The sequence below is a fragment of the Heptranchias perlo genome, chromosome 16 (genome assembly GCF_035084215.1).
Source record: "Heptranchias perlo isolate sHepPer1 chromosome 16, sHepPer1.hap1, whole genome shotgun sequence".
Classification (NCBI taxonomy): Eukaryota; Metazoa; Chordata; class Chondrichthyes; order Hexanchiformes; family Hexanchidae; genus Heptranchias; species Heptranchias perlo.
Genome location: NC_090340.1, coordinates 21,871,690 through 21,887,393, shown reverse-complemented (window position 1 = coordinate 21,887,393; position 15,704 = coordinate 21,871,690). Strand labels below are relative to the sequence as shown.

The following is a 15,704-nucleotide window of genomic DNA, read 5'->3' as shown; positions in this document are numbered from 1 at the left end:
AACTTATATGGCCTCATTTGATGATTCTTCTAAGATATCATCCCTCCTCAAGGCTGTAATAGTTTCTTTAACCAATGTTGCCACCCCCCCTTTTTTAATTCCATCCCTATCTCGTCTGAAAACCCTCTAACCAGGAGTGTTGAGCTGCCATTTCTGACCCTCTTTAAGCCATATTTCAATAAAGAAGAGGATGCTGCCAATGTCACAGTAAAGGAGGAGGTAGTAGAGAAATTGGATAGGATAAAAATTGATAAAAAGGAGATACTAAAAATGTTGGCTGTGCTCAAAGTAGAAAAGTCACCTGGTCCAGATGGGATGCATCCTAGGTTGCTGAGGGAAGTAAGGGTGGAAATTGTGGAGTCTCTGGCCACAAACTTCCAATCCTCCTTAGATATGGGAATGGTGCCAGAGGACTAGATGATTGCAAATGTTACACTCCTGTTCAAAAAAAGGGGAGAGGGATAAACCCAACAATTACAGGCCAGTTAGCCTAACGTCGGTGGTGGGGAAACTTTTAGAGACATTAATCCGGTACAAAATTAATTGGCACTTGGGAAAATATGGGTTAATAAATGAAAGCCAGCATGGATTTATTAAAGGCAAATTGTGTTTGACTAACTTGATTGAGTTCTTTCATGAAGGAGAGGGTTGATAAGAGTAGTGCAATTGATGTTGTGTATATGGACTTTCAAAAGGCATTTGTTAGCAAAATTGAAGCCCATGGAATAAAAGGAACAGTTGCAGTGTGGATACGGAATTAGCTACGGGACAGAAAGCAGATAGTAGTGGTGCATAGTTGTTTTTCAGACCGGAGGAAAATGTGCAGTGGTGTCCCCCGGGGGTCGGTGTTGGGACCACTGCTCTTTTTGATATATATTAACGACCTGGACTTGGGTATAGAGGGCATAATTTCAAAGTTTACAGATGAAATGAAACTTGGAAATGTAATAAAGAGTGAAGAGGATAGTAACAGACTTCAGGAGGACATAGACAGACTGGTGAAATGGACAGATACATGGCAGATGAAATTTAACGTCGAGAAGTGTGAAGTGATTCATTTTGGTATGAAGAATGACATTCAACGGCATTACCATCGCCAAATCCCCCACCATCAACATCCTGGGGGGTCACCATTGACCAGAAACTTAACTGGACCAGTCATATAAATACTGTGGCTACAAGAGCAGGTCAGAGGCTGGGTATTCTGCAGCGAGTGACTCACTTCCTGAATCCCCAAAGCCTTTCCACCATCTACAAGGCACAAGTCAGGAGTGTGATGGAATACTCTCCACTTGCCTGGATGAGTGCAACTCCAACAACACTCAAGAAGCTCAACACCATCCAGGACAAAGCAGCCCGCTTGATTGGCACCCCATCCACCACCCTAAACATTCACTCCCTTCACCACCGGCGCACAGTGGCTGCAGGCACGTGGGAACAACACCACCTGCACATTCGCTTCCAAGTCACACACCGTCCCGACTTGGAAATATATCGCCGTTCCTTCATCGTCGCTGGGTCAAAATCCTGGAACTCCCTTCCTAACAGCACTGTGGGAGAACCTTCACCACACGGACTGCAACGGTTCAAGAAGGTGGCTCACCACCACCTTCTCAAGGGCAATTAGGGATGGGCAATAAATGCCGGCCTTGCCAGCGATTCCCACATCCCATGAACGAATAAAAAAAAAATCCAAGTTAGCAGATTGTCTGTGCGCCCTAGAGACTTGGGGTCATTATTTTCTCAGCAGCTGTAATGATGGCCAAAGTCTCAAGTGGGTCTCAGCTAGTCAATAATGAAGACACAGCCTCATGGACCCCTGATTTTCTCAGCAGCCATAGGAATGGTCAAGGTGTCAGGTGGCCAATCAGCATTGAACGTACAACTTTATAGTTCATAGTCTGTAACAAGTCACCGCTTTCCGGTTCATTGAGGAGCATCGTCAGGACCTGACTGAGGTCTACATACACACATTTGCCTGTAATTGTCTATCTGTTGACAAAAATTCACAAGGGAATGTCAAGGAAGATTGTGAAACTTCTACTTACTGTGAACATCAGCTGGCAACCACCGAGGATATAATCCAGGAAGGAGTAATCTCTGGTTACCTGAAATAAATTAAGCCAGAACTGTAAGCATTTGTTTGGCCCTGTTTACATATTTTAAAATAATTTACCAGCTGTAGACATAATGAGTTAATTTACACATTATTATAATCACAGGTCATGCTATTCCAGGCAATCTTCACATATCATTTACATAATTAGTGTGCTAAAAGCTGTTCAAATCTTATTAAAATAGACGGTTAGTTGCTAACTCTCTCATGCAATTAGATTTTGAACAAAAGGTTGCATTTTAATGGCAGAAAACCTTTACCTTGCAGGATTTAACAACAATGATTCCAGAATTCTTGTAGTTCTTTTTCTTCTTTTGTTTCTTGGAATTAATACATTCAAATTCTACCTGTGAGGAGGAATTACATAGAATTACATATAGAATGTCCAGCACAGAAACAGGCCATTTGGCCCAACATCTCCATGCCGGTGTTTGTGCTCCACATGAGCCTCCTCCTCCCACCCTTCATCTAACCCTATCAGCATATTCCTTTCTCCCTCATGTGTTTATCTAGCTTCCCTTAAATGCATCTAAGCTAGTCGCCTCAACCGTTCCTTGTGGTAGCAAGTTCCACATTCTAACCACTTTCTGGGTAAAGAAGTTTCTCCTGAATTCCCTATTGGATTTATCAGTGACTATCTTATATTTATGGCCCCTAGTTCTTGTCTCCCCCACAAGTGGAAACATCTTCTCTACGTCTACCCTATCAATCCCTTTCATAATCTTAAAGACCTCTATCAGTTCACCCCTCGGTCTTCTCCATTGTAGAGAAAAAAGCCCCAGCCTGTTCATTCTTTCCTGATAGGCATAACCTTTCAGTTCTGGTATCATCCTTGTAAATCTTTTTTGCATCTTCTCCAATGCCTCTAAATCCTTTTTATAATATGGAGATCTGAACTGTTCACATTACTCCAAGTGTGTTCTAACCAAGGAACTAAACTAGGTTAACATAACTTCTCTGCTTTTCAATTCTATCCCTTTAGAAATGAACCTCAGTGCTTTGTTTGCTTTTTTTATGGCCTTATTAACCTGCGTCGCTACTTTTAGTGATTTGTGCATCTGTGCCCCCAGGTCCTGCTGCTCCTCTACCCTATTTAGACTCTTGTTATCTAAGTAGTATGTGGCCCCCTAATTCTTCCGACCAAATGTACCACCTCACACTTATCTATATTGAAATTAATTTGCCAACTACATGCCCATTTTGCAAGTTTATTAATGTCTTCTTATATTTTGTTGCATTCCTCCTCGGTGTTAACCATACCTCCCAATTTGGTGTTGTTGGCAAAGTTTGAAATTGTACTTCTGATTCCTCTAAATCCTTTAAGAATATAAGAAATAGGAGCAGGAGTAGACCATATGGCCCCTCAAGCCTGTTCCGCAATTCAATCAGATCATAGCTGACCTTTGACCTCAACTCCACTTTCCCAATATTCCCCCTATCCCTTTTTTCCCCTTGAGTCCAAAAATCTATCCATCTCAGTCTTGAATGTACTCAACGGCTAACCATCCGCAGCCCTCTGGGATAGAGAATTCCAAATATTCACGGCTCTCTGAGTGAAGGAATTCCTCCTTATCTCAGTCCTAAATGTCCGACCCCTTATCCTGAGACTATAGCCCCTAGTTCTAGACTCTCCAGCCAGGGGAAACATCCTCTCAACATCTACCACATCAAGCCCTCTTAGAATATATATTTCAATGAGTTCACCTCTCATTCTTCTAAACTCCAGAGCATCTAGGCCCATTCTACTCAATCTTTCCTCATAGGACAACCCTCTCATCTGGGAATCAATCTAGTGATCCTTTGTTGCACTGCCTCTTAGGCAAATATGTCCTTCCCTAGGTAAGGAGACCAAAACTGCACACAGTACTCCAGGTGAGGTCTCACCAAAGCCCTTTACAATTGCAGCAAGACTTCCTTACTCTTGTACTCCAACCCCCTAGCGATAAAGGCCAACATACCATTTGCCTTCCTAATTGCTTGCTGTACCTGCATGTTAACTTTCTGTGTTTCGTGTACAAGGACACCCAAATCCCTCTGAACACCAACATTTAATAGTTTCTCATCATTTAAAAAATATTCCGTTTTTCTATTTTTCCTACCAAAGTGAATAACCTCACATTTCCCCACATTATACTCCATCTGCCACCTTCTTGCCCACTCACTTAACCTGTTGATATCCCTTTGCAGACTCTTTGTGTCCTCCTCACAGCTTACTTTCCCACCTAGCTTTGTATCATCAGCAAACTTGGACACATTACACTCGGTCCCTTCATCTAAGTCATTAATACAGATTGTAAATAGCTGAGGCCCAAGCATCAATCCCTGCGGCAATCCACTAGTTACAATCTGCCAACCTGAAAATGACCCATTTATTCCTAATCTCTGTTTTCTGTCCATTAACCAATCCTCAATCTATGCTAATATATCACCCCCAACCCCATGAGCCCTAGTCTTACGTAACAACCTCTTGTGTGACACCTTATCGAATGCCTTTTGAAAATCCAAATACACTATACCCACTGGTTCCCCCTTATCTACCCTGCTAGTTACACCCTCAAAAAACTCTAATAGATTCGTCAAACCCAATTTCCCTTTCTGGGAATATGTAAATAGTGAACAAAAGTGGTTCCCCCACCTTTCCTTGTGGAACACCACTTCCCACCTTTTGTCAGTCTGAGTAACTGCCTTTAACCCCTACTCTCTGTTTTCTGTTTTGTAGCCAGCTTGCTATCCATTCTGCTACTTATCCCGACTCCACATGCTCTGACCTTAGTTCTGAGACTATTATGCGGTACATCATCGAAGGCCTTTTGAAAATCCAAATAAATTACATCTACTGTTTTACCCTTGTTTATGCTTTCTGTTAGTTCTTCAAAGAATTCAATAAAGTGGGTCAAGCATGACTTTTCCTTTTGAAATCCGTGCTGACTATTCTTTATTATATTTTCAGTTTCTAGATGTTTTTCTATTACATCTTTGAGCAAGGATTCCATTATCTTTCCTACCACTGACGTTACGCTAACTGGTCTATAGTTCCCTGCACTTGTTCTATCTCCCTTTTTAAATATAGGAATCACATTAGCTGTCTGCCAGTCCTCTGGCACTATTCCCTTTTCTAGTGAATTTTTATATATATGTAATAATGCCTCTGCTATCTCCTCCCTAACTTCTTTTAATATGCGCGGATGCAATCGGACCAGGGGTTTTATCCTCTCTAAGTTTGATTAGTTTATCAATTATCTCCCCCATTTCTATTTTAAATGTATTTATATCTTTTTTGATCTCTTCTTCTAATGTCCTGCTCATTAGTCTCCCTAGTAAATACCGAGGCAAAGTAATTATTTAATATTTCTGTCACTTCGCTGTCATTACCTGTGAATTTATTGTGCGTATCCCTTAGTGGCCCTATCCCTATCCTGATTTTTCTTTTGTTATTTATATTTCTGTAGAACTTTATATTCCTTGATAATTTAATTTCGTAATTTCTCTTTGCCGAATTGTTTTTTGTGACCTCTTTCCTAACCTTTTCGTATTCCCTTTTGTCATGGCAGTAGAGTCTCTTTAGAAAGATTTGAAGGAGTGAGGCCGTTACTTTTGAAAAGCACCTTTTGGCGTCATCTGTTTTCCATACTGGAAATAATGTATTTATTTCGACAAGAACAGGCCACAAGAGGAATTAGGTGGCACATTTAGTTACAACACTTTTATCACTGGAGTCCAGAGGTTCCCCCCCCCTTCCCATTATACAACATGCATCTCCTGTCAGCTGACAGGAAGCAGCACACAGATGGTAGTCATGGAGATATTTGTGACCCACAATATCTCATCCTGTCAGAGGAGAAAGCAGGAGAGGGATTAAAAACAGATGTTGAAATGACAGGAACATGGCAGCAGAAACATGGCTGCAGTGAGCTGGTAGCAGCTTTACCCTTATTTGTCTGTTTGAGAGTAAAGAACTAATGATAAATTCATTTTTAAAAAACATTGGTTAGTCCACAGTCACAGCAGTGTGTAGTGTGAGCGCCCTATTAAAGAAAGGACATTAAAGTCACGGAGAGCGGACAATGCATAATAGGGTTGCCAACCCTCCAGGATTGGCCTGGAGTCTCCAGGAATTGAAGATTAATTTCTAGGACACCGCTGAGAGCAACCCAGGAGAAAAATCATAGGGGCAAAAAAATAAATTATATGCTTTTTCATTTTCTTTGAGCACTTCTGTTAATTAGTTATAAAAATATTGGCGATAGGAAAAAAGGCTGTTTGATTGACAGTCAAGAATCATCCAATTGGGTAACGAAGAGTCAGTTGGTTTCCCAATTGGCGTGGGAAGGCAGTGCATCGTGAGGATGGACATGTTGGGTGACCAATGGTGGGAGTATGGGGGTGGGACATTTGGAAGCAGGAGGCTATGTGATGAAACCTCCAGGAATACATTCAACCAGAGTCAGCAGCCCTAGTGCATAATGATGCCAGGGTTGAGAAACTACAGTTACGGGGACAGACTTGAGCTACTGTCAGTATACCCATTGGGGCAAAGAAAGCTAAGAAGGGATTTAAGAGAAGTTCTTTAAATTATTAAGGATTTTGATAGAGTGAATTGAGAAAAACTATTTCCTCTGGTTGGGGAGTCAGTAACAAGGAGTCATCAATTTAAATTTGCCAGTGAGAAAGTGAGGAGAGAGGTTCTTTACTCAGAAGGCTGTTGGAGCGTGGAATGTTTGCTACAGGGAATAGTTGAGCCAATTGTATCTTTTAAAGGGAATGTTGGATTAATATATGAAGCAGAAGAAGATACACGGTTTTGGATTGCTCCAGCGCAGAACCGGCATGGACACGATGGGCCGAATGGCCTCCTCCCATACTGTAAATGTCTATAGCTCTGTGATGGTTTGAGACCAAAGAAGTAGCTTCAATTCTGCGCATGTGTATTGTGTTATCAGACTCAGCGATATGTAACTTCCGTAACAAGCAGCCTGGCAGTATTTTAATACTGTAAACAAAATATGATTTCACTGCCCATAGTGCGGACTTTTTTAAAATTCGTTCATGGGATGTGGGCGTCGCTGGCGAGGCCGGCATTTATTGCCCATCCCTAATTACCCTTGAGAAGGTGGTGGTGAGCCGCCTTCTTGAACCGCTGCAGTCCGTGTGGTGAAGGTTCTCCCACAGTGCTGTTAGGAAGGGAGTTCCAGGATTTTCACCCAGCGACGATGAAGGAACGGCGATATATTTCCAAGTCGGGATGGTGTGTGACTTGGAGGGGAACGTGCAGGTGGTGTTGTTCCCATGTGCCTGCTGCTCTTGTCTTTCTAGGTGGTAGAGGTCACGGGTTTGGGAGGTGCTGTCGAAGAAGCCTTGACGAGTTTCTGCAGTGCATCATGTAGATGGTACACACTGCAGCCACAGTGTGCCGGTGGTGAAGGGAGTGAATGTTTAGGGTGGTGGATGGGGTGCCAATCAAGCGGGCTGCTTTATCTTGGATGGTGTCGAGCTTCTTGAGTGTTGTTGGAGCTGCACTCATCCATGCAATTGGAGAGTATTCCATCACGCTCCTGACTTGTGCCTTGTAGATGGTGGAAAGGTTTTGGGGAGTCAGGAGGTGAGTCACTTGCTTCAGAATACCCAGCCTCCGACCTGTTCTTGTAGCCACAGTATTTATGTGGCTGGTCCAGTTCAGTTTCTGGTCAATGGTGACCCTCAGGATGTTGATTGTGGGGGATTCGGCGATGGTAATGCCGTTGAATGTCAAGGGAAGGTGGTTAGACTCTGTCTTGTTGGAGATGGTCATTGCCTGGCACTTATCTGGCGCGAATGTTACTTGCCACTTATGAGCCCAAGCCTGGATGTTGTGCAGGTCTTACTGCATGCGGGCTCGGACTGCTTCATTATTTGAGGGGTTACGAATGGAACTGAACACTGTGCAATCATCAGCGAACATCCCCATTTCTGACCTTATGATGGAGGGAAGGTCATTGATGAAGCAGCTGAAGATGGTTGGGCCTAGGACACTGCCCTGAGGAACTCCTGCAGCAATGTCCTGGGGCTGAGATGATTGGCCTCCAACAACCACTACCATCTTCCTTTGTGCTAGGTATGACTCCAGCCACTGGAGAGTTTTCCCCCTGATTCCCATTGACTTCAATTTCACTAGGGCTCCTTGGTGCCACACTCGGTCAAATGCTGCCATGATGTCAAGGGCAGTCACTCTCACCTCACCTCTGGAATTCAGCTCTTTTGTCCATGTTTGGACCAAGGCTGTAATGAGGTCTGGAGCCGAGTGATCCTGGCGGAACCCAAACTGAGCATCGGTTAGTAGGTTATTGGTGAGTAAGTGATGATTGAGAATAGACTGATGGGGCGGTAATTGGCTGGATTGGATTTGTCCTGCTTTTTGTGGACAGGACATACCTGGGCAATTTTCCACATTGTCGGGTAGATGCCAGTGTTGTAGCTGTACTGGAACAGCTTGGCTAAAGGCGCAGCTAGTTCTGGAGCACACGTCTTCAGCACTACAGCTGGGATGTTGTTGGGGCCCATAGCCTTTGCTGTTTCCAGTGCACTCAGCCGTTTCTTGATATCACGTGGAGTGAATCGAATTGGCTGAAGACTGGCTTCTGTGATGGTGGGGATATCGGGAGGAGGCCGAGATGGATCATCCACTCGGCACTTCTGGCTGAAGATGGTTGCAAACGCTTCAGCCTTGTCTTGTGCTCTCACGTGCTGGACTCCACCATCATTGAGGATGGGGATGTTTGCAGAGCCTCCTCCTCCCGTTAGTTGTTTAATTGTCCACCACCATTCACGACTGGATGTGGCAGGACTGCAGAGCTTTGATCTGATCCGTTGGTGGTGGAATCGCTTAGCTCTGTCTGTAGCATGTTGCTTCTGCTGTTTAGCATGCCTGTAGTCCTGAGTTGTAGCTTCACCAGGTTGGCACCTCATTTTTAGGTACGCCTGGTGCTGCTCCTGGCATGCTCTTCTACACTCCTTATTGAACCAGGGTTGATCCCCTGGCTTGTTGAGGAGTAGAGTGAGGAATATGCCAGGCCATGAGGTTACAGATTGTGCTGGAATACAATTCTGCTGCTGCTGCTGGCCCACAGCACCTCATGGATGCCCAGTTTTGAGCTGCTAGATCTGTTCTGAATCTATCCCATTTAGCACAGTGGTCGTGCCACACAACACGTTGGATGGTGTCCTCAGTGCGAAGACGGGACTTCGTCTCCACGAGGACTGTGCAGTGGTCATTCCTACCAATACTGTCATGGACAGATGCATTTGCGACAGGTAGATTGGTGAGGACGAGGTCAAATAAATTTTTCCCTCGTGTTGGTTCGCTCACCACCTGCCGCAGGCCCACTCTGGCAGCTATGTCCTTCAGGACTTGGCCAGCTCGGTCAGTAGTGGTGCTACCGAGCCACTCTTGGTGAGGGACATTGAAGTCCCCCACCCAGAGTACATTCTGTGCCCTTGCTACCCTCAGTGCTTCCTCCAAGTGGTGCTCAACATGGAGGAGGACTGATTCATCAGCTGAGGGAGGGTGGTAGGTGGTAATCAGCAGGTGTCCTTGCCCATGTTTGACCTGATGCCATGAGATTTCATGGGGTCCAGAGTCAATGTTGAGGACTCCCAGGGCCACTCCCTCCTGACTGTATATCAATGTACCGCCACCTCTGGTTGGTCTGTCCTGCCAGTGGGACAGGACATACTCAGGGATGGTGATGGAAGAGTCTGGGACGTTGGCTGAAAGGTATGATTCTGAGAGTATGGCTATGTCAGGCTGTTGCTTGACTAGTCTGTGGGACAGCTCTCCCAATTTTGGCACAAGTCCCCAGATGTTAGTGAGGAGGACTTTGCAGGGTCGACTGGGCTTGGTTTGCCGTTGTCGTGTCCGGTGCCTTGTGGTCCGATGCCAGGTGGTCCGTTCGGTTTTATTCTTATTATGACTTTTCGTAGCGAGATTTTATAACTGAGTGGCTTGCTGGGCCATTTCAGAGGGCAATTAAGAATCAACCACATTGCTGTGGGTCTGGAGTCACATATAGGCCAGATCAGGTAAGGACGGCAGGTTTCCTTCCCTGAAGGACATTAGTGAACCAGATGGGTTTTTACGACAATCCGGTAGTTTCATGGCCACCATTACTGATACTAGTATTTTAATTCCAGATTTTTATTTTATTAATTGAATTTAATTAATTGAATTTAAATTTGCCAGCTGCCGTGGCGGGATTTGAACTCATGACTCTGGATTTTAGTCCAGGCCTCTGGATTACTAGTCCAGTTACATAACCACTATGGACAACCAAATGCAGATTAGAGAACTATCTTGCTAAACATTTCCATTCTGTTTACATGTGTTACCCTGCCCTCCCTGTGGCTCACCACTTTAACTCCCCCTTGCCATCCCCACATCGATCTCTCCATCTTTGGTCTACTACACTTATGGTCCAACCAAGCTCAGTGCAGGCTTCAAAACAATATCTCCTGTGCACGCTACAGTGACTATTAACTTTAATAACCTTAGCTTTCTCTCCCATGCTATCAGAGGCCGGTGTCGCTGGGAATCGAACAGGCAGGGGTGGATGGGTCATTGGCATCTGGTGGTAGTGGGTGGGAGATGGGTTGGCTTTGCAGATGTGGACCCTTCATTGGAAAACTGTCTTTTCTCTTTTCAGGAGTTGGTGTTCCAGGTCAGTGTTTCCAACATTTTCTGTTTGTATTTCATTGCCCTACGTAGGTTTTCATTCTTTTAATTACCTCATTTGCGTGATCTCCAACTGTTTTCACTTCTATTCAGCTTTTCAAACAAAAACCTGCTAGGGCATTCTGCCCATTAGCTCTCTTCATCCTCTTCCATGTTAATGGTATCCATGTGATTTATATCGATTAGTGTTAATTGTATTCAGGTGGTGCGTATCAAATGGATGCACTGTCTTTTCTCTTTTCAGGAGTTGGTGTTCCAGGTCGGTGTTTCCAACATTTGTATCCATTCATAAGAGAGCTGATCTGGGGTGTGATTGGGTTGTAATGTGGAGCTCTGTGAATAAAGACTTGGAAGCAACTGAAGACCAGGCTCTAGTATTCTATCCTTCTCCACCTGGCTATCCAATTTATAACATTCCATTTGTTCAGTTAAAGGTCTCACTTACCTTTTAGTTATGATGAAAGACCTACACCCGAAGCATGCAAAATGAAGCCTGCAGAATCAGGCAGAACAATGACTATTATTGAGATTACTTCCAGCATGGTTGGCTCAGTAGCACTCTCTCTTCTGAGTCAGTAGGATGTGGGTTCAAGTCCCACTCCAAGAGCTTGAGCATAAGTTCTAGGCACACATTCCAGTGCAGTACTGAGGGAGTGTTGCACTGTCAGAGGCGCCGTCTTTTGGATGAGACGTTAAACTGTGGCCCCATCTGCCTTCTCAGGTGAACATAAAAGATCCCAGGGCACTATTTTGAGAAAGAGCAGGGGTGTTCTCCTCGGTGTCTTGGCCAATTTTTATCCCTCTGCCAACACCAACAAAATCAGATTATCTGGTTCATTATCACATTGCAGTTTGTGGGACCTTGCTGTGCGCAAATTGGCTGCTGCGTTTCTTATATTACAACAGTGACTGTACTTCTAAAGTACTTCATTGGCTGTAAAGCACTTTGGGATGTCCAGAGATCGTGAAAAGGTGCTATATAAATGCAAGTCCTTCTTTCTTTTTAATCTGCTTTGTGGTGCCTCAATAAACTGTTTGTGTTTTCTCCAGCCTCATCCAATAGACCATCCAAACTTGAAAATGAAAGAGGGGTGAGAAAACCAGACTGTGAGCCCCAGGAAAGCTGTGTGATGGGTGGGGAAATCCATCACATTCCAGTGCTGAAGAAAGTTTCGATATTTTAATATCTATATTTTGAAGATGTGACAGTCACAGGCTGAAGTATACGTGTGCACTTCACACTTGCTCATGAGGCAAGACGTCATTCTTTTGTTTCTTTACTTGTCCCATTACCACCCCCTTTTGCCGTGCATCATCATCCCTTTTGTCATTTAATCACTCCTGCCCTCCACCCTATCACAGACCTTCCCTTTTGTTCTTTCCTCCCCCTCCCCTCCCCCCTCCTTTTCTCTTGGCTCTGTACTTGCTTAAAAACTATTAAATCTTGTACATCTTCCAGTTCTGATGAAAAGTCATTAACCTGAAACATTATCTCTTGTTTCTCTCTCCACAGACCAGTTAAGTGTTTTCCAGCATTTTCTGTTTTTACATCATTCTTTGTATGCTGATTGAAGAAACCATTTAATAGGCTGGCTGATTTGCCTTGAAATCAAGCAATGCAGAGGTGAAGGGTTTGGCGACTCATGCAAATGATGTTTGTTTTCAGCATCATTTTAAGTTCATAAGAAAAGCCTGGGAAAAGGAGTTGGAGTGATCAATAGGGGGATGATGACAGATGTGTGGAGACAAGTGCACAAATGGATGATTAAAATTAATCCAATTAAAGATAGTCCACTGGGTGTACAGACATTGGTGGGTCTTATGGGTGAAGGTAGATGCTGGAAGTGCAGAAACCTGGAATCGGACAACTGCCTTGGGCTATGTTGCCCAATTTTAAAGGCTTTATAAAAGGGAGATGGAGGCTGACTTCTGGGTGGTATTTAATCCATCTGTAGTGCTCCCAGGGATGTGGCCTGAAGGAACAGATTTTGTCAACAGTGCAAAACATATAATTGAGTTGCTGATCCAGTTGGATCGTGCTGCAAGTCTGGGAGAGTTAAACGCTGCCAAGTACTCTTCCCAGACGCTGCCAAGTAGCTAACAATGAGTGATTGTATCTATGAATGCAGCACACCTGGAAAGAATGGCTTTCCAATAAACACTCGGAGAGAATGAATATCTATAACATGGACAGTAATCCAGGACATCTTGGGGAGAAGCGTAGATTAATGAATACAAATCTAGAGGTTCAGAAATAGTGAAAATATGCCTTATTACTCAATAAGAGCGTTTGTGTCATGTGGGGGGGGAGGAATAGGGAAGTTTATGTAGATTGAGTGGAAATGTTTTGTCGAATTATATTTTATTATTAGTAACCATTAAAATAGCCACATGGATACAGACTTTTAAAAAAAATTCGTTCATGGGATGTGGGCCTTGCTGGCAAGGCCAGCATTTATTGCCCATCCCTAATTGCCTTTGAGAAGGTGGTGGTGAGCCGCCTTCTTGAACCACTGCAGTCCGTGTGGTGACGGTTCTCCCACAGTGCTGTTAGGAAGGGGAGTTCCAGAATTTTGACCCAGCGATGATGAAGGAACGGCGATATATTACCAAGTCAGGATGGTGTGTGACTTGGAGGGAAACGTGCAGGTGGTGTTGTTCCCATGTGCCTGCTGCCCTTGTCCTTCTAGGTGGTAGAGGTCACAGGTTTGAGAGATGCTGTCGAAGAAGCCTTGGCGAGTTGCTGCAGTGCATCCTGTGGATGGTACACACTGCAGTAAGGGTGTGCCGGTGGTGAAGGGAGTGAATGTTTAGGGTGGTGGATGGGGTGCCAATCAAGCGGGCTGCTTTGTCCTGGATGGTGTCGAGCTTCTTGAGTGTTGTTGGAGCTGCACCTATCCAGGCAAGTGGAGAGTATTCCATCACACTCTTGACTTGTGCCTTGTAGATGGTGGAAAGGCTTTGGGGAATCAGGAGGTGAGTCACTCGCCGCAGAATACCCAGCCTCTGAGCTGTGGCTGGTCCAGTTAAGTCAATGGTGACCCCCAGGATGTTGATGGTGGGGGACTTCAATGTCCATCACCAAGAGTGGCTCGGTAGCACCACTACCGACCAAGCTGGCCGTGTTCTGAAGGACGTGGCTGCCAAACGGGGGCCTGCGGCAGGTGGTGAGCGAACCGATATGAGGGAAAAACCTACTTGACCTCGTCCTCACCAATTTACCTGTCGCAGATGCATCTGTCCATGACAGTATTGGTAGGAGTGACCACCGCACAGTCCTCGTGGAGACGAAGTCCCGTCTTCACACTGAAGACACCATCCAATGTGTTGTGTGGCACTATCACCGTGCTAAATGGGATAGATTCAGAACAGATCTAGCAGCTCAAAACTGGGCATCCGTGAGGCGCTGTGGGCCATCATGTAACACGTACAGATGAAAATTTACAGACAGGAAAAGACTAGCGGGTCCATTAAGCCTGACCCACACCCATGATGGCTGGAGCATCGTGCCTAGACGCTTGCCCCCCTCCCCTCCCCCCCCAGCCATGTAATCATCTGGGAGGGGAAAAATAAAGAGAAAATAAGGGGAAAATGCTCTGGAAAATTCCTCTCCGACCGCCTCAGGCGATTTGAAACCAGTCCAGGAGATCAAACGATTACATGAGTAGGTATATAATCATCTGCAGTAAAGAACAAAACCACAATCTTTAACTTGAGACATGGAGAAGGTTAAAGGCTTTACTAAAGAAAGTACATTGAGATTAATTTTGTGACAGACCCGAGTCACTGCCAAAGAAAAGCAATAGCATCACCTTATCCAAACCTCAGCTCTACTGAGCATTCATCCTTTGAAAAGTACAGAGCAATAACTCACTCATGTGTAATTATTACTTCTGCACACATGCAGACACCTCCTGCAAATGGAACGTACTGAAGTATCAACTTTTCCAGCCGCACAAGTCTATTTTAAGATTTGAACAGAAACCGTTGAGACAGGGCGGTCTTCTTTCTGTTTCTCACAACTGGGAGACGTTTCATTTAAATGGTTTCACAGGGATACTAGTGAAGAAAGTTTTTTCCAAAAAGAACAGAAATCTATCCCATTCCCATCTGGAATCCTTAAGAATAGTGCGGTGGACATTTTTAAAGATCCCACAGACTGCACTCAACACGAGAGGTTTTAGAAGGCAGTTGTTTTATTTCCACATTAATTCAACAGCTTGTATTTATATTCGGCCTTTAATGTAAAAATGTCGCAAAGTGCTTCACAAACGGGAACAGACATGGAAAGAGATGCCGAGCCATTGCGGGAGAGATGAAGAGGGGTGGCCAAAAGTTTAGTTTGGAGGAGGTTTTTAAAGGAGAGAGAAGTGGACAGGAGGAGGGGTTTAGGCATGGAGTTTCAGAGAGTGGGACTGAGATGGCTGCAAGCTTTTGCCACCAGGGGTGAGGTGAAGAGAGGGGTCAAATACTAAATGCCAGAATCGAAGGTCTGAAGAGTGTGGAGACAGGACATAAGCTGGAAGAAGTAGTTTTAACTGTGTTTAGGTGTTTAGGTCTTGCTTGTGATTTTTGGAGAAAGGAACTCATTACTAAGTTGCCGGTAAACATTCCAGATCAATATTTATATTCTAAAGCTGCCTTCAAGAAGCTCAGTTTCCTCATTCGTGCCAAACTCAGATTTCGCTCGAAACAACTCTTATTGACAGGGGCGTAGGCAGCAAATTTAGAAAGACAAATTGGAATATTTTCTTAATAGGGAAAGACTAGGAACTGTGGAGGAGCAACAGGATTTGAGTGTCCAAGTACACAAATCACTAAAAGCTAACACACAGGTACAAAAAGTAATCAAAAAGGCTAATGGAACGTTGACCTTTAACTCAA

General features: G+C 44.4%; 1 protein-coding gene across 2 annotated transcripts in view; it reads right to left on the bottom strand.

The window, feature by feature from the left end:
• Window positions 1–15,704, bottom strand: part of cpne2 (copine II) — a 202,152-nt gene that overhangs the window by 130,207 nt on the left and 56,241 nt on the right. For both annotated transcript variants that reach the window (XM_067997780.1, XM_067997781.1), the window contains 2 exons: window positions 2,377–2,463; window positions 2,049–2,108 (listed from right to left, as the gene is read on the bottom strand). In XM_067997780.1, the coding sequence (XP_067853881.1) occupies window positions 2,049–2,108; window positions 2,377–2,463 (147 nt within the window). The remainder of the gene's footprint in view (window positions 1–2,048; window positions 2,109–2,376; window positions 2,464–15,704) is intronic.